Raw genomic sequence first — 18899 nt, 5'->3', positions numbered from 1 at the left:
ATGCAATTATAAGTGCCTTCTTCCAGTAGTCCACAAAGGACCATCGAGTAATCTGGAAATATTCCTCACAGAAATCTTCCACTCAGTTCCTTGATTGATACTTGCTTTCAGCTCTATAAGTGAAGTATTTCTCCAATATTTTATATTGTTCATTCTAAATCTGCTATTTTTCAAGCTCCTGGTATAAGTCCTTAAAAAACTTGCATGGGGAGACCATTAGATTTGCTGATATGAACAAAACAGATGAGTTGTTACCTTTGAACATTAGTTATGATGTTATCCCTTGGACTGGCGAAAGAACCGATTCTTTGTCTTACTTCAGAATTTGTGATGTGATCAGTATATGGTATTTTTAGGAGAATCGTCTATAGTACCTCATTTCAATAAATTAAAGATGAAAAGAAATCATATTCTTGGTTTCATCCTTTATCCAAGTGTAAGCAAACAAAGTTTGTACGTGAAGTAACTTTACAACTGGGCTACTTGTATACAGAGGCTAATGATCTTCACATTAATTGCCTTAGTATTCCATAATGCGACACGCCCATCCTTACAGACATGTATAATGTTATGCATTATGCGAAGGGGCCGTTACCCAGGCTGGTTTCAACCTTTATTGGGGTCTCATCAGTGGGAGCCAGACCCTGAAGAGATACCAAGGTTGAAGTAATGCATATTTCCATATACAAGTAGTCAAAACGTGTCATACCTTATTACTAAAATATTCTGGATTAGAGATAGATGTTGAAAGTTTTTTCCACTTGGCATCTTTAATTTATAGTATAACCAAGAAATTATATTCTTGGTTTCATCCTTTATCCAAGTGTTGAAGTAAAGCATTACTTCAAACTTGGTATCACTTCTGAATCTGGTGGTGGCCCTTCCCCATAATGTATAGTATTATACATGTCCATAATGATATGTGCATTGCATTATGGGATACTGAGGCAATTGATGTGAAGTCATTAGCCTCTATATACAAGTAAGCCCATTCATGAAGTTACTTCACATGTAAACTTTGTTTGCTTTTAGTTTTTTAAGGCTGTTGTTTCTATGCTTAAGTAGTAGACATTTTTCCCTGTTTCTGCCACAGCATCAGACCTTAAATAGATATGGTCAGTTTTACTCATGTTCTTTTCTAAATCCATCCTGGAAGTCTGAAAAATCGGATTCCACTTTTGCTTCAGTACATAAGAGTAAGATATCCAAAAATATTTTGCTTCGGTTGCTAATGGGGCTAATTGTCCCAAAATTATTGCACTTTTTGCTGTCTTCTTTTTTGGAATGGGAATAAGAATAATTATATACTGATCTTATAGTCTAATCTCAGTATTCCACATCTTCTGGCATAGGTTGTGAAGTGCACTAACACTAGATCCCCCCCCCCCCCACTTTAAGTAGTTCTGATGGGATATTGTCAGTTCCTGCTATTTTTGATGTTAAGATGGCTCTTTCTACTTCGTCTCTAAGTATAGGGACAGCCTGGTTAGCTGAGTGGTTACCATATCTGCATCCCACCAAGGGCATGGATGCTTGTGATTTTCCTACTAACCATTTACCATATGTACTATTGTAATCTGTGTCCTGGTGCCGTGTGACCTTCAATGTCTTGATACCATAAAAATCACTGTTCTCTGTTATCATTGAGACAATTTCCTCTAAATTTTGTTGGTCCTAGCTGTCATCATATTTGAATAGTTTACTTGAACAATCATACTATCTTTCCAATAATTTTTCATGATCAGTAATATTTCTTCCATCCTCAACCTCAATTATCCATCTCTTATAAACAAAAGACTTTGTAAATTTCTTAATTATTTGGTATACTGTTGTATGGCTATTCTTATGCATTCAGTTTCATTGCATTCTTCGGATAACTACTTATATTTTGCAAGCTTGATCTCTTTTTCAGAAATGCTTTAGCAGACCGAAATATAAGATCTGGCAATATTGAATTCTGACAGATAGACGAATTTGGAGGAAATTTATAGATACAAAGTATCATAGTAATCTTGTACATCCTTTGTTGCTAATGATGATATTTCTGGATGTTTGTGAACCCTGGTTAAAAAAAAAAAAAATGCAGATTGATAAATAACATTATTTTATCTTCATGTTTACATAGTTATTCTGTGGTATTGCTATTTAGAATTTCATGTCTAACTGGTGGAAAAACTCTTCTTAGACATGGGAAAGCTCTATCAGACATGAACTGTTGCTCTTTGAAGTAAGTGCTAAGTGATACCTTAATTATCCAACCTTCCTTGAATGGATTAGTATGTCAGCTGACTTTCAGTACCTCATAATTTTTCTATACCTTCAGTTATGCAACTTAACATTGATTTCCTGCTGCATTCAGATAATTAGGGACTTGTATTCTTGAAGAATAATACATAATTCTATTTATAACATCTAAAACTCTTTAATTTATTATGTATTTCAGAAAATTCAGAATTTTGGGAGAACCTGGAAATGATTTTACTATTCTCTGCCCTGTAGGTGTCACTGTAATTAATGAACATGCCAAAGTGTTAGGTTTGTATTTTGATTAGTTAAATATATTTTGTAATATGAACTTACTATTTCAGTTGTACATTTTCTTGTCATTAAAATAGTGGAGACAAAATAACTCACTGGAGTAGGCTGCTTTCCAATGAAAGTCTTCTTTGCTTTAATTAGTAACTTTACATTAAAGCATCTATGGTCTCTGTGGTTAATAGTTTTGATTTTTTTTCTATAAAACATACTTGATATTTGCCTAGCGATTTGATAAAAAGTTTGTTTGATAATAAGTGTTTGTTTGAAGTTTCTTTGCCATTTTGGCAGTGCTTATCATGAGTCCTGTTATCTATTATAGTTTGTTGCATAGCTCTGGAGAGGATAAAAGATGTTTGTATATACAAATATGTGTATATAATATGAAATTATATATGCATTTTTTTTTTTTTTTTACTGTCTTCACTTGGATGAATTAAATTTATCTTATTGATTATATAATTTTTTTTTTTTAGAACCTCATGCTTTTTCAAGAGATAAGAGGATGCAAAGGGTGATGTGGATGTTTACATCCACATCACCCTTTGACTTTCATGCATCCACATGAAGCTATCTCACTTCAGATAGCTTCATATGCCTAGCTTTCCACTTCTCTAACCTCGTCCTGAACTAAATTTTTTTTGCTGCAATTCATCCGCTTCATCAGTAATATCCTTCTCCCATCTTGTTTAATCCCATCTTCCCTGAAAATATTCTACCTCTCACATTCTGTCTTAATGATGTATCATCTCATGTTAGCCATATTTTGCTAATTGCAATAACTTTTGATCAAGAGAAACTAGCCAATGCCAAAACCTCCCTCTTGTTCTAGATGCTTTTGATATTAGCATACATAAAGTGTACTAGACCTTTGGGCTCACAACAGCCCTTACTCCACCTTTTTTTTATTGACTGTTCTATTCCAGTTCATTACCTGTGGAACTATATTTGGTATTTTTTTTATTGTTCTCATGCTTACTTGCCTCAGTGGTCCCCTCACACCCACACGCACTCATTCATTTATTAACATGAATCCTCCCCACAAGTTTTAGTTTTTTCTATTTTACACTAGAAGTGTAAAATAGGGAAACAGCATTTTTTCCAGACCCTAAGTATCAAATTCATTCAAGTTGCAAGGCTTATAATAGTCCTTTCATTTATCATATTCACTTCATGTATGTACAACTTGCATACTCTACCTTCTGTACAACCTGTATACATTAATTCATTTGCACTCATGGCTTTCTTCTCAACTTCCTGCTATCTGATTAAAAATTCAGACTACAAATTAAAAATACTAGAACGCTTACTCTTTAGCTTACTCTTTGTATATATGTGGTGATGCAAAATTATTTTAGCAAATCTAATATATATACAGAGTGTTTTCAAATTAAAGTTCCCCTTTTTAGAGCAGTCTGTAGAGAGCCAGTAGATGAAATACCCTCAGACTTCGTGAATACCCTAATCAGATCATAGGAAAGAGATTTTGACATTAAAAAAAAAATCAGTTAAAAAATGACCAATAAGGGAAATATGGTGCTAAACATATAGGAGAATGCACATTATTAGAGTTCAGAGAAAATAATAGTTAATATTATTCAATACAGAATTACATAAAGCATTAAAAAAAATCATGATTCGGAGCTATTGAGATTCAGATGGTGTTGTTGAGTTGCATATTTCTAAGAACAAATAATCAAATATATTTTTTGATTATTTGAGTGCAGAATCTTGGCTTAAATCCAAGAACTCTTTGGCTGGTGTCATTAGCTTGGTAAACAAGGCCCAAATTTATCAGATTCTAAGAATTTGACATTGTCCTATATTCCTTTCTGATCTCAGCAGAATTCTTTTTGTTGGAAATAACCAATTGACAGAAACAAGGTACTTAACGATCACTGAGCAAGAAGAGAGAGGATGTAATTTATCCCTGGTAGATTGTTGAAAACAGGACGTTTTCCAAAATGTTCGAAGGTGATGCATAGATAAAACTTGTAAGGAACTTTTGCTGTTCATTGTGTGTTCCTTGAAGTTATATGACATGTAAACTTTTTAAACATCTGATTGCAGTCTGATTAAGGGTTTATATTTATCGGTAGGTTTTTTGATGGAAGCCTGGTTATATCCATTAGCAGATATAGAGATTATTTTAATTATTCCATTGAATAGTAGCATATTATATAAGAGTTATATAAGATTATAAAAGATAATACTTTTTTTCTATGATAATACTTGCACAGTACAGTACGAAGGCTGTACTGCAAGTAAAGGATGGTCTTTGATAAGCAGAAAATTGAATATTGCCTGACGATATGCAGATTATCAGTGTCCAAAAAGTGAGGGTTGTTAGATTCATGTTCAATAGCAAATCTCTCAGCAGAATCTTATGTCTCTGAGTGCAACCATACTGCAAAGATATAATTTATGAAATAAAGCTAAATATCAGGTTGAAAAAAAAAATAGTACTTAAAAGTTAACTTTCCTGAAATTCCATAATAGTGTACCAAGGCTAGTGAGATAGGACTGTTCATAGCTGTTCTCTCAATTTGTTTGTATGGCTTATTTTGAGAAGTGATCTTATCCCAAGGCTGTACTACCTTCAGTAATTTATTTTATTGGTTTAAATTGGCTTTAGCTGGATGTCTACTGATTACACTATAAGTAGATCTATCCTTTAGTAAAATATTGAGTTCGATTATACTTTTGTAGTATTCATCAGATAGGTAGTATTATTAGTTCTAGTGATGAAGACGTCCCTGTTGTGCTGCAAAGAACTGCAGAATGTATAGATATGCTCATAGAAAGAAATTTTCTCCATATATAATTTAGGCAACTTCAAAACATAATTTGCTTGTTTCATCTGTGTACAATTAGATATCTTTTTCTACATTTGTCATTGTGTTTATGGAGTACCTTGTTCCTGTTGACTTTATTTTGATGGACAAGCTGTTCTGTTGGAATTAAAATCTGGGAACACCAGGACTACATCAGATTCTTTGTATCTGATAAGTCATCCTTCTTTAATATGTCATTGATACTAGTTACAGAGGTTTTTGGATTCACATCATTTGCAGAGAAGCAAAAGAAGGGAGAGGTGCAAGGGAAGAGAAAGTGGAGTGTAAAAGTGAAAGGATAAGATTGATGATAAGAGGAGTGCCTGAGGAGAGCATGAATGTGTTTCCCTGCAGCAAAGATTAAGGATGTTAGCAAGTCTGTTAAGATGATGCATCTTTCACTTTCTCTGCATCATCGTCTGTTAAAATGCTGCAGAGAGAGAGAGAGAGAGAGAGAGAGAGAGAGATACACAGAGTGTTTTCAAATTAAAGTTATCCTATTTAGAGCAATCTGTAGAGAGCCAGTAGTTGAAATACCCTCAGACTTGGTGAGTACCCTAATCAGATCATAGGAAAGAGATTTTGATAATAATAAAAAAAATCAGTTACAAAAATGACCAATAGGGGAAATATGGTGCTAAACATGTAGGAGAATGCACATGTAGGAGAGAAAGTGAAAGATGATTATTTTGGTAGGTGCAAGTGATCTGACAGGTAACAATTGTGATATGCAAGAAGATATGAAAGAGTTGGTAGTATAAGGGAATAAGAAGTGAGAGAGTATTGACTGTCTTCTGCTACGCTATGATAGAGCAAGGAGAGAAGAAGGGCTGTGATTGCAAATGAGTCGGTGTGTAGGTTTATGCAGCAAGAAAAGTGTGGTGGATGTGTGTGTGTGTGTGGAGTGAGGTCAGTGCACAAAATGACTTATAATGCTAATGGTTTGCATTTGATTAGATTTTTGAGTTATGTTTATGGAGAAAGTGTTGTTCGGTGAGACAGAGAAACTAGATTTTTTAGAAGGATATATTGTGTGTATGTGTTGCCATCCTTCAGGTAAGTGGAAGTAAGATTGATTAAGTTCTTTTGAATGTAGCTCCTCAGGCTCTGAATGGGATAGTCAACACAATATGTGATGGAGGTTGTTGGCTAAATGGGAAGGGAAGTATCCAGAATAATGGATAGGAGTTTTTGATATATGGTAGTCCATCTTGGACAAAATATAATAAATTTAGTTTAATCCTTTATCCAAGTGTGAGCAAACAAAGTTTGCGCCTGAAAGTATCTTCAGGACTGGGTTAAGGTGGTACTACACCAGGGCAACTCGTTGCAAAACTTTCAACATCTTGGACAAAAGTTATAGGCATTATCAAGACTTGGTTGCTGGAGGATGATAAAGGGATATAATATTTTTAGGGGGGGGGGGCAGAGGGAGCAGAATGGGGTGTGTGGCATTAATAGAGGAATTGCTAATAACAACAGAACTATTAAATCCAAAAGCAAGTCAGAAGTTCGGTAGAAGAACACGAATGCAGAGGGCAGTGTGTTTAACTATCTGATGAAATATAGGATGATCAAAATTAAAGTATCTATGTTTAAGGCCTTGTTGAGCATCACCCAGTGATTCATGCAGAAGCAATATCTGAGAAAACAAAGTAGTTCCAAAATTCACCACTAAGGGTACTGTATGATGTACTGAATGTAGATGTAGTAATTTGTGTGTGTGTGTGTGAGAGAGAGAGAGAAGAAAAGCAACACAAGCATAAATAACACATTTTTATTCACTTCCATTATGTATTCACAGATTGTACTGTTCAATGTGCTGCTCTTCCTGGTATGACACAAACTGCATCCTTTGCACAGTGTGTTCAATGGCAGAATGCAGCTGGTCGGGACTGTCTGGTACATCTGCTGATACATGATTTTTCTCTTAACACTGAATTGTCGATACCCATTTCTTACAATTGTTTTAATATTAATTAAGCAGTGCACACTGTACTTCACTTTTATTTATTGGCAAGAGTTTTAGTTAACATGTCTCTGGCCATTGGTATTACTTATACTGCAATTTGCTTTTGAGGTTTCAGTATTAGCATGTATTGCCAATGCACAGCAGCTGCTACTTAAATTTGTGCTTGTTGCATGCACATATTCAAATAATTTCCTTGTATTGCAGTTTTTGTGTTCACAAAAATATAATTTTCTAATACGCAATTAGATTATTTTTAATCGTGCTCTCAAAAAAAAAAAATAAATTCTCAGAATTTTACGATTGTTTAAAATAAAACGTTAAGAATTAAATTTTGTTTTGCTGCAGTACTCTGCAATAAAGTAAGATGTTCAATGTTAGTATGCAGTATTTTTAATACAGTTAAAATTTTTAAGCTACAATTCACACCTGGATATTCTCATGGTCAAATGGAGTAGTAATCTCAGCTGTATTCTCTGTTATTAATAATGGATAAAAGGAGGTAGGGTGAACAATTTGATTGTCCTACCAATAATCCAGTTTCGTAGCTATATCTCATTACTACTGAAATTAAAAATAAAACATTTTTTTTTTGCGATATATATATATATATATATATATATATATATATTTTCCTCTCTTATAATTATAGTTGTTTTAATGAAAAAAAATAAGAGAAACTTCCATACTGTAATATGTGATTTTTTATCATAAAAAGGAGAAGGGATCATCAATGGGTATATACACAAAAGCGTGACAAAGCAATACAAGCAGATACAATATTTGTGTAATCACATAAATATTTTATCTTACAGGAGAAAGTAATCTCTAATTTTTTTTTAATAATTACATTTACTTGAAGGGGCATTTTTTGATCACAAAGAACTTTATTCCAGACAATCATGAAAGATATTTGTTTGTCACCATTTAATCACAATGTCCAAGTTTTAGAAAGTCTGCTGTTTGTTCCAAATTAAGTTTTATAAGTATTGTTTATACATAATCCTAGTTAAAAATTGCTTCACAGAATGAATGCTGCTTAGTTTCTGCCCTTACACTGTTTTTTCTCTATAAAAAAACAAAACAAAAATCTAGATATCATTACAAGGCATTTATAATAATTTCATCTTAAATTTTTTTGGTCTGCTGATTTAATCATCTTGGTTTCATCCTATGAAGCTAACTGAGTAATAATTCATGTTTACGAGTTACCTTTATATGGTAGGTGGAAGTATTCTGTAAACATGCTTATACTTTTCTGCATTTGTAGTTTCCATACTTGTATGTAAAGGTTCCATTGTGTGTCACGTAGAGATTTAAAAGTTAATCACTTTAGGTAATTAACTTATATTTAGTTTGAAAAGTTTATTGACTAACAGATAAGTGCATATACATTTTTTAAAAAGAATGAATTTTGCAGTTTTTCTGACTTCAAAAGTGAAATGTGTTTTCATCTTTTCCTTATATTGATTAGGAATATAGTAATTCATTGGAGTAGTGCAAATATGTTACTATAATATTACTGCTAGCTGGTTAGGAATATTTACTACTACTACTACTGGAATTCCTATGCCATAATTTACCTGGATATGTAATGTTTTGCTGCAATGTATAAATGTAGTTGAGCAAATAAATATCATTTGTTTCTTTAAGATACCTCTGAAATTGTCCTGAAGTACTTTTTTGTAGTTTATAGTGACTACACTACTCTGGAATTCAGTATGTCGAAAGTTAATAGAGGTTATATAAAATTGAAAATTAAAATTCTAACTTCTTTCAGAAAAATAAAATGAAGCTTACACATCTTTTTTTATTGCCTAAATTTAAGATTAGATATATTTATGATAATCGTTCTAATAATTTATTTTTCTATAGTTAAGCAAATTGCTCTTAAAAAGCTGTAGTACTGTATTTCAAAAACAGATAAGTATTATTATTTGAGAAATAAATATTATTTGATGCCAAGTATGCAAATCTTCTTCTTCTGCAGTTTCTCCCACTTAAGTGGGGTCACTGTTGATGATGAGTCTCCTCCACATCCTCCTGCCTTGGACTGTCACCACATCCAAGTTCGTCATCCTCAAGTCCTCTTCTACCAGCTCCCTCCATCTCCTCTTTGGCCGTCCACGCTTCCTCCTTCCTTGCAAATCCATCTGCATGACCCTTCTTCCCACATATTCGTCCTCCCTCCTCATCACATGACCAAACCATCTCAACCTTGCCTCCTGTATCCGAACACCTGTCTTCACATTTCTGTACATCTCCCACACCAACCTGACATATTTCTCCGGAACCTTCTTCTCCCTCAGACACCTCCAGACTTCTTGCCTTGGCACTCTATTGTATGCTTTCTCCAGATCAATAAATGCCAGATGTAGCTCCTGTTGTTTCTCTCGAAACTTTTCCATCATCTGCTATAACCCAAAGGCAGCATCTGTTGTTGATCTACCAGGCATGAAGCCAAATTGTTCATTTGCAATCTCCACCTCCTTTCTCAATCTTCCATCATGAACCCTTTCTAGGATTTTCATTGTGTGGGACATCAACTTTATTCCTCTGTAATTTTTACAGTCTTGTGCATCCCCTTTACCCTTGTAGATGGGGACAAGAGTACTCTCCCTCCATTCCTCAGGTATATTTTCCTGTTGGCAAACTTTCATGAACAAGTCCCACAGCAGGTCAATTCCCTCTTCCTCCGGTGCCTTCCATGCCTCCACTGGAATCCTGTTGGGGCCCACCGATTTTCCATTCCTCATCCTCTTCATGGCTTCCGTCACCTCCAGTCTACTGATGTTCTGCACCATCCCCCTAAGAAGGCTGCCCATCTTCTCTGTGAGTCCTTGCATTTTCCTCATTCAAAAGTCCCTCAAAGTATATTCTCCATCTGTTTCTTATGTCCACATCCCTCCATAATACTCTTCCTTCAGCATCTTTGATCTGCCTCACATGTAAGATGTCCTTAGAAATGCAGAGAAATCCGACATTATTTACATACCAAGTATGTAAATAATGTTGGAAATTATCTTTCCTCCACTTATAAGAGAAAAATGAATAATGCTACGATCATTTTTGGATATGTAAAAGTAGCACGTGGTTGCTTTTTTTCACGTTTTTTTAAAGGTCCACACGTGAAGGTGAGGATTGGACATTAGGTCAGAAGCCCAGTCAGTTCTCTGCATTTCTGAAAGATGATGTAATGGTCTCCTCCCAGTTATTTGGCTTTAACCCTAAATTGACTCCTTGGAATTTCACAGGAAAATTGAAGAAGATATTGATTGATTCAGCTAGGGTATGTGATGAGTTTTTGTAAGCATAGAAAAATATATGGTGGACACAAGAAGTTAAAGAATCAGTTCTAGAAAAGAAGAAAGCATAAATTTATTATCTGTAAAAATAGCTAAATAAAAGTCATGGGTAAGTTTTGGTAAGTATATAGAAAATAAATATCGGGAAGGTGGCAAAATGTTCTGGAGGCTATTGAAAAAGCTTAGAAATGGCAAAAAAAGTATTGTAAAAGGAATCAAATATGTTAAGCGTGACAAGAAAACTGAAGAGAAGGATATCCTAGATGTCTGGAGTATTACACTGAAAGACTGTTAAACAAAGCAAACAGTGACAGAACTAGACTGGAAAATTTTTAAGAGAAATGCAAAGAGGAATCCTTGAAAGAGCTATCAAAAACTTGAAATGCAGAATGGCAACCAGATTTCTGGATGAATATCTAGATGATATTCATCCAGAAATGCCAGTCAAAAGGTTGAATTCCAGATGATTGGAGTAGAGCTCTAATAGATCCCATCTCTAAAAAAAGGGAATGAAGTGCAGAATGTGAGAATTACAGAGGAATTTCACTACTAAGGGTTCCAGGAAAGATTTATGTAAGCATACTTGAAAAGAGGTTGAGAAAGATTCTGGAAGAGAAACTTGGGAAAAAACAAGCTGGGTTTAGGCCAAATAGAAGTCGTCGAGATAATATTTTCACATTATGACAAACAGTTGAGAAATCATGGGACAAGGATCTGTACTTAAATTTTATATGTCTTGAAAAGGCTTATGACAAGATACCCAGAGAAAAGCTTTTCAAACACTACAGTTATATGGGATAAATGAAACATTATACAGAGTAATACATAGTCTATATGAAAATTGTAAGTCAGCAATTAGAATTGAAGGAAATACAGGAAGATAGCTTGATGTAAAATCAGAGGTAAGATATGGATGCACATTATCTCCACTCCTATTCCTCGTCTATATGAATCACATTCTGAAAGAAAGTGGCATTATACCTAATATCAAAATTGGAGATTATCAATCATAGCTCTTTGTTTTATGCAGATGATGATGTGCATCTAAACACAGCTAATGCAAGTCTCCAGGATTCTGTAACAAAATTGAATAACAGCAGTAAGAATTTGTTATGAAAATTGGCAATAAAAAGATCACAACTATGAAAATAGGCAGAAACCTTTAACACATCAACTGCATTATGAATTGAGATCCTATAGAACAATAAAATATTTCTGCTATTTGGCCACAGTTTTTAGTGAAGATGGCAAGTTAAATCTGGAAATTGACAACAGAATAAGTAAAGCTGGTATGGTGGGTAGCCAGCTGAATAAATTTATATGGAATAAGAAATTAGCCAATACACTTAATTAGCATTATACAAGGCAGTGTTTCAAACTTTTTTTTTAAGTTATGGATCTGAGAGTTGGGTTAGAATAAAGTAGAATAAAGCACTTGATCAAAGACTAGAGATCTTAGATCAAGTGATGGTGCCAAGATTTTCTTAGCATCATCATAACTTAAAAAAAAAAGTGTTTCAAACTTTTTTTTAAGTTATGGATCTGAAAGTTGGGTTAGAATAAAGCACTTGATCAAAGACTAGAGATCTTAGATCAAGTGATGGTGCCAAGATTTTCTTAGCACCATCACAGATATGATGGCGCTAAGAAAATTAGGGGAGTGAATAATGGCATCATTGGCAGAATCATATTAAAAATGAAAATATTATAAAGGAACTTGTCATTGTTAGCATTCAACAGAATTAATCTAAGGTGTATGACCAATTAAATAGAATGGGTGAGGAAAGGCTAGCAAAACAGGTGTTTGGAAAGAGACCCAGGTGGTAGGAAAGAGACCCAGAGGATGACCAAGAGCTAGGGGCAATCAGAAGCCTTAGAAGTACAAAATGTTAGATATGGCAATATTGGGGTGCTACCAAGTGATAGACTAATTTTTAGAAAAATTGTGGATAGGAGATTAATAATTATGTAAACTTAATCATGCAGTTCTGTCATTGTAGCCTTGAACACCCAATGGATCTGTTAATAAGAATATATAATGCATATAGAGAAGTGAAATGATTGATGGGGGGTGGAACGAAAAGAAAGACGCACTGAATTGTACTTTTGTTTGTGATGCAAAATATTAGCCTCTTAAAATGAATATGCAAATATGCATACAAAACTGTTATTCACTCATATTTGGTTTATTCTTATTTTATAATCTTTTGTCAACTTGCACAATTTGCATTTAATGTGCAAAAATATAAGTTGGTAGTGATGATAACTGTGTTTGTGCATTGTGAAGAAACTTACCATTTCATAGTGCAAACTTTGCTTTGTTGTTACTTCGCTGAATGCAAAAGGATAGAAATGATATGTATTTTTTGCCTTGGTTTTCATAGTATGTGCATTTGTTTGATGTTGTAACATTCTGTATTAATTTTAAGAAAGTAATATTTCGTATTGGAATCAAAAGTGCAGTTCAGGCATTGTTATTATTTTTTCTTTTTTTCTTCAATAATTTTGTTTTTCTGTATGCATTATAAATTCATGATGTGACTAAGAGCACTAGTATTGTGATGATGAAGCTCACATATCTGACACATGACGAAACTTTAGCACATACGCATGTATCATATCACAGGAAAGCATTATTCTAGGGGCCTGCATTATGTAGAAAACTTCACTATCTGACTAAGCTATTCAGATTATGCAGATTTCACTGTATTACAGATGCTGAATATTGTTAAATCTTTTTTCTAGAGTTCTTTAAGATATATAATTATTTTCTTTTTCATTTCAGTCTTGATGTTTTTGTATTAGTTTTCAGAAAACATTTTTATACTAAGAAAATCACTCAAATTTCTCTTTATTTTTACTTAATCAGCTATATTAGTTAAATATTATCCAATTTATAATTGTCAGATTTCTACTTAGAGTAGTTGATTTATAGAATTAGATGCAAGTTTAAAAATAGAATGGAATCAGGAGTGAAGGCTTGTAATGCAAGCATCAAAGTGTTATATCAGTGTTAGAGCAAAAGCTTTTTTATTGATGGTGTTACAAGATTACTGTTAGTATTAATCACATCAGTTATTTCCTTAATCACTAATTCCCATAATTCATATGCTTATTGATTGATTGCGTTTGGGGATGTTCTTAATTCCATCCAAGAGAGGGCAGTCTGCTTAATCAGTGACCATTTTTTACAGTAATAATTCTATTAGAAGAAGGGTCATTGATTAACCATGTTGCCTAGTAGCTTTCATAGACATTTTCTACTTTATATTTTCTGTTGTTAAATTTTATTGGCACTCTTCAACCGAACTGGCTTCTAGCATTCTCTTCTTTTCTTTGTTTGCAAGAACACAGGCACGATTTATGGTTAATATTTATTCACAAGTCCATCCTTAAACTTATCAAACCAGTTTGTTTCTTATCATTCTCTTTCATTCCATTTGCTTCTTTCTTCTAAAACAGTCCCTTTTATCCTTTTATGTGATTTCCTTGACTGCAGTTTCCTAGTTGTTGAAGAGTTCCTTGCTAATTTTTCATGTGACACTGATGTGTTGTAGGTTTTCTGCACCCTTATCTGGAGTTAATAAATTTTAAAAAAAATGTAAGAAAAAAAGAAAGGTTTCTTGGTGGGGAGAAAAAAAAAAGGAATGACAAAATATAATGCTTGCTTATCCATATTAAAATGCAAAGGTTCTCACTGAAGCAATGGCAGTTTGTAGTCTGCCTTTGAATGAAAGTTTCTTTTTGATATAAACTTTTGTTGCTTTTAACTGGATATTCTACTTTAGTTAATGAAAATTATATTGTAAATTCACCTTTGTTATGTAGTAAGCAGCTCATTGCAAGCAAAATTATTCTGTATATGCTATAACAGTGGCCTCTTACTCAATTTTTCCTTTCTGTTCAATAATGTGATTGCAGTGTTGACACAGTCTGTATTGTATATTTTTGTATAGGTATGGATAGAACAATTTTAAATGAAAGTTAAATGATGGGAGCATATCCGTATTCTTTATCATTTAATGTGCTTTCTGTTATTTTACACTTTTAAATATTCTAAAACAAAAATATTTACTGTATTTACACTTAACAGTTTTAGCCAAAGCAGCTAGGAACTTCCTAATGCATCCTCATTTATAAATATCAGGAAAACTGGGGGGAAACATATATAAAAAAGAGAAACCATGCAAAAAGATTAATAAAATGAGAAAACAAAATTGATAGTGAAGTGGCTTCAGTCATACAAATGCAAAATCTAGAACTGAAGAGTATAAAAAGGTGACATAATCACAGTGAACCACATATCTTAAGAACATTTAGAGAAATGCCATGGAGACTTTTTTTTATCCAGATTGGGCGAAGTTCTTATGATCTCTTTCTAATGAAAAAAACAAATTGGGAAAATTGAGTGTTCAGAGAATATTCTTGGAATCATCAATGTGAAGGATGAAGGAAAAGTAAAAAGCCAGAAGATGGGCTTTTTCTGGAAAAAAAAAAAAGAATGGTTTCTCTTTTTCTGGAAACAGGGATGGAAACAGCATTGGACAAATGTTATAGCCAGTAGTTTTGGGAAGGGAACCTGAGAGCATGATTGAATATTTCTACATTTGGCCCTTCTGAAACCATGTTTGGATCCCATTTTCTGAAAGGGTAATGCTGTTACATATCCACTTAATTTATATTAATTGTTTGTTCTTTACCTGATTTGTCTGTTTTGCAGGCCAAATCACTCTGCTAGTGATGCATGTGTGTGTGTTCGTATGAGATTGCCTGACTCGTTTTCATTTAAAAAAGCCTATATAAAGGCATTAGTCAGACTTGGCCATCAGAAGCAGATGTACTAACTGGTATTGAGTGCAAATAGTACAGTATCTTTAAGAAGGATAGAGAGGATAAGGAAGGGGACATACTGCTAATGTTATCAAATGTCTTGAATCCAGTTAGAGTTAAGACCTATTACTGCAATACTAGTAACAATTTTTCATGTGGCAGTGAGTTTGAAGCCATCTAGTTTGAGGTGGAGTCTAACAAGATTAAATACACAGTGGAGTGTTGTTACAGACCTGGTGGATCGGTTGCTAGTGACAAAGAAATGCATCAACAAACAAATATGATGGGTGCAAAAAGAGTAATCATAATGGGGGACTGTTATTATCCAAACATTGATTGGGTAGCTATGTAATCACATAGCTACCCAATATATCAACAGAAGAATGAAACTCAATTTATTGAGCTGTTGCGAGACATCTTCCTCAAGCTATGACAGAAGGAACTTGAGGTCAAAGAAGATTAGATCTAATTATAGAGTCAGATGGGGTTTCAGTTAAAGACGTAGCTATTCTGCCTCCAGTTAGTGACAGTGATCATGCGGCACTCACTTGGAAAGTGGCTAAGTTTATGAATGTTCCATTCAGAAAAGGTTATATGCTGAACTGCAAAGCAGGAAATTATGACCACCTGAGAGTATGCCGGATGCTGTGCCATGGCATCAGTTACTGGATAGGAAGGATATCAACAGTGCATGGGAAGTGTTTAGAAAACACTTAAATGATGTGATATCAGAACGTGACCCTAAAGTTCAAAGAATAAATAGAGTAGTGCAAAATGGATGTATAATCTAATTAAGCAAGAGATTCATAAGAAAAAAGATGATGTGCATAAGAATGTCAGTTATGATAATTATAAGCAGCAAGCCAGAAGAGTTCAAGTGTTGTAGAGAAAGCTAAGTCTGAGCATGAAAAGAAACTGACTCTGCAAGTTAAAGACAACCCAAAAGAATTCTAGCATTATGCTGCAAGTAAAAGTAACAATGAATTTGAAAGAATAACTCTACTGAATGCAGATGGTATGCGGGTGACTGATGCAGAAGTGATTGCCCAACTAATGAGCAGCCATTTTACTATAAGCTATCAACCTGGTATATATGCAACATTGAACTCATTACTACCTCTTCGCTGTGTGAGGAAACTCATGTGGATGAGGAGGAAGTACGAGCTGTTGCACAAACTGAATCAGAATTCTGCAATAAGAACTGATGGGATATCAGCACGGATGTTGAAAGAGTGTTCAGCTGAATTGGCTATTCCTTTGACCAGGCTCTTTAATATGAGTCTTAGAACAGTGAAGATTCCCTTGGAGTAGAAAGAATGTACGGTAATCCCATTGCACAAGGTTAGTACAAAGAACAGTGTATCCAATTATTGACCAATTAGTTTCTCAAGAGTGGCAGTGAAGATTTTGGAAAAGTTGGTTAGGGCTTACATTCAGAAATGGGTTGACAGAGAATTTCACTTTGACATACAACTATTTGCTGGTGATGCAAGGATAGCTAGGGTAATCAGGAATGCTGCTGATATGCAGTGCTTGTGGAATGATTTGAATAGGATGGAATTGTGGGCATGGGAAAATCGGTGTCAGTTCAACATCAGTAAATGCAATGTCGTGCACTTTCGCTTGATTAGATATCCGATGCGGTATTATATTAGTGGGATTATGCTTGCAGAAACTGATTAGGCTTGGGATCTTGGAGATTTTTAGTAGACAGAAAGTTGAAGTTCAAGGATCATAATAGCAAAAATTGTAAATACGACTCATGGCAATGTTGAAACGAACCTTGACACATAAAGATAAGGAAGTCATTTTACCTCTTTACAAGGCCTTGATAGAACCCCACTTGGCTATTGCACTCAGGTCCAGTTTCCATGGTGATTCAGATATAGTGGAGAGAGTGTCAAAAATGATATCAGGATTGTGGAATACAGATTATGAAGACAGATTGAGCATTTGTAGGCTGCAGACACTAGCAAACAGGAGAAAGAGGAGGTGATATGATTGAGACTTACAAACTTCTGAAAGGGTTGTACAGAATTTTAGTAGATAGAATTTTTCATTTTATAGAGAATGGGTAAAGCATGTCAGTACATCCGTAGAAGTTGATAATGAATGCTATCAAGAAGGGAGTTAGGGCTACATTTTTCTTTCATGGAGTAGTGCGTGATTGGAATGGATTGCTGTTGGATGTTATCTGTGCAGGTAGCGTGAATGAATTCAAGAACAGGTGTGAGCTGATGCGAATACTATGGCCTTCCTCAGTGAGTTCCTGACTCCCTGGAGGTCTGTTAATAATAATAATAAATAAAGATTTTCTAACTTTTTCATTAGAAAGGTGCATATACTTATGGTGGAATTCTATTGATAACTTTTGTAATTTGTATTTATAAATTGTAATTACAAAAATTCCTAATTTTTGCTTTTATTAAAGGAGATTTAAATGTTGTTGGAGACAGAGTTCTGATAGCTAGAGGAGGACCAGGGGGCAGCCCAAATAATAATTTTTTGGGACAGAAAGGTCAAACTCAGGTTGTTACGTTAGACTTGAAGCTTCTTGCTGATGTTGGATTTGTTGGGTAAGTATTCTGTCCTAACAGAACAATTACCTTTTCTCAGACTGTCATAATAATTAAACTACTATTCTGCTACACCTTTTGGAAAACTTAGATGTAGCTTCAAAATAAGATTCTTATTATTATTTTTATTTTATTTTATTTTTTTTTCAAGTGAAAGTTTTGATTACAGCTAGAAGCATTTAGTTTTTCAAGAACAGTGAATGCTTGAATCAGAAAATTAAGTAGTGATTTGACTTGAGCAAAGAATAGAAATAAATCATCCAAATATTTAGAAGAAATATAACATCCAAATTAGAAATACTAGTGCTAAATACCATGAAGTTGAGGGGAACAACAAAAATGCAAGAGCAGATCTGCAACAAGAATAGTGTTTTGTTAAATTTTTTAATAACCAAGCCATCTAATATAAGAACATTTTGTGTGATAGCTACATTTTTCTCTTTAATAACCTGTAAACATATTATTTAATGTGTACCAGTATTAGTCTATTTATATATTTAGAAGAAAGACAGCTTTCTTTAACACTTTTATTGCCAAGCTGAAAATTGGAATTTCGTGCGGTGGCCAAATTTTTTTTATTTAGTTAGCGACGTCCACGCGATAACGCGTTATCGGCCGTTTGGTGAGAACTCGCATCGCGTGATATCGTGTGATTGGCAATGAACGTGTTAAAGAAGTATTTTGTGAACTTATGAACTTGTCAAACTGGGAAAATACCCCATTTCGAAAATGGGAGGTAGTTTTGAGGTTACTGTTAAAATGCACTTTAACTTCTTTTGTGTGGTTATATTAGTAGTTGTTTCGTAATTTTCTCTCATAGAGTGGTGCATGATTAGAATGGACTGTTATT

At 34.0% G+C, this 18899-nt stretch overlaps 1 protein-coding gene across 3 annotated transcripts in view; it reads left to right on the top strand.

Annotated features, from left to right (window-relative positions):
* The window catches only part of LOC150105461 (GTP-binding protein 10), a 210743-nt gene that overhangs the window by 32027 nt on the left and 159817 nt on the right, over positions 1-18899 (top strand). For all 3 annotated transcript variants that reach the window (XM_090394162.1, XM_090394160.1, XM_090394161.1), the window contains exons 3-4: positions 2444-2535; positions 17905-18049. In XM_090394162.1, coding sequence (XP_090250288.1) covers positions 2444-2535; positions 17905-18049 — 237 coding nt within the window. The remainder of the gene's footprint in view (positions 1-2443; positions 2536-17904; positions 18050-18899) is intronic.

The sequence above is a fragment of the Typopeltis vanoorti genome, chromosome 6, assembly GCF_054136105.1.
Source record: "Typopeltis vanoorti isolate ZY-2024b chromosome 6, IOZ_Tvanoo_1.0, whole genome shotgun sequence".
NCBI classification, from domain to species: domain Eukaryota; kingdom Metazoa; phylum Arthropoda; class Arachnida; order Uropygi; family Thelyphonidae; genus Typopeltis; species Typopeltis vanoorti.
This window is presented reverse-complemented; position numbering and strand designations above follow the sequence as displayed.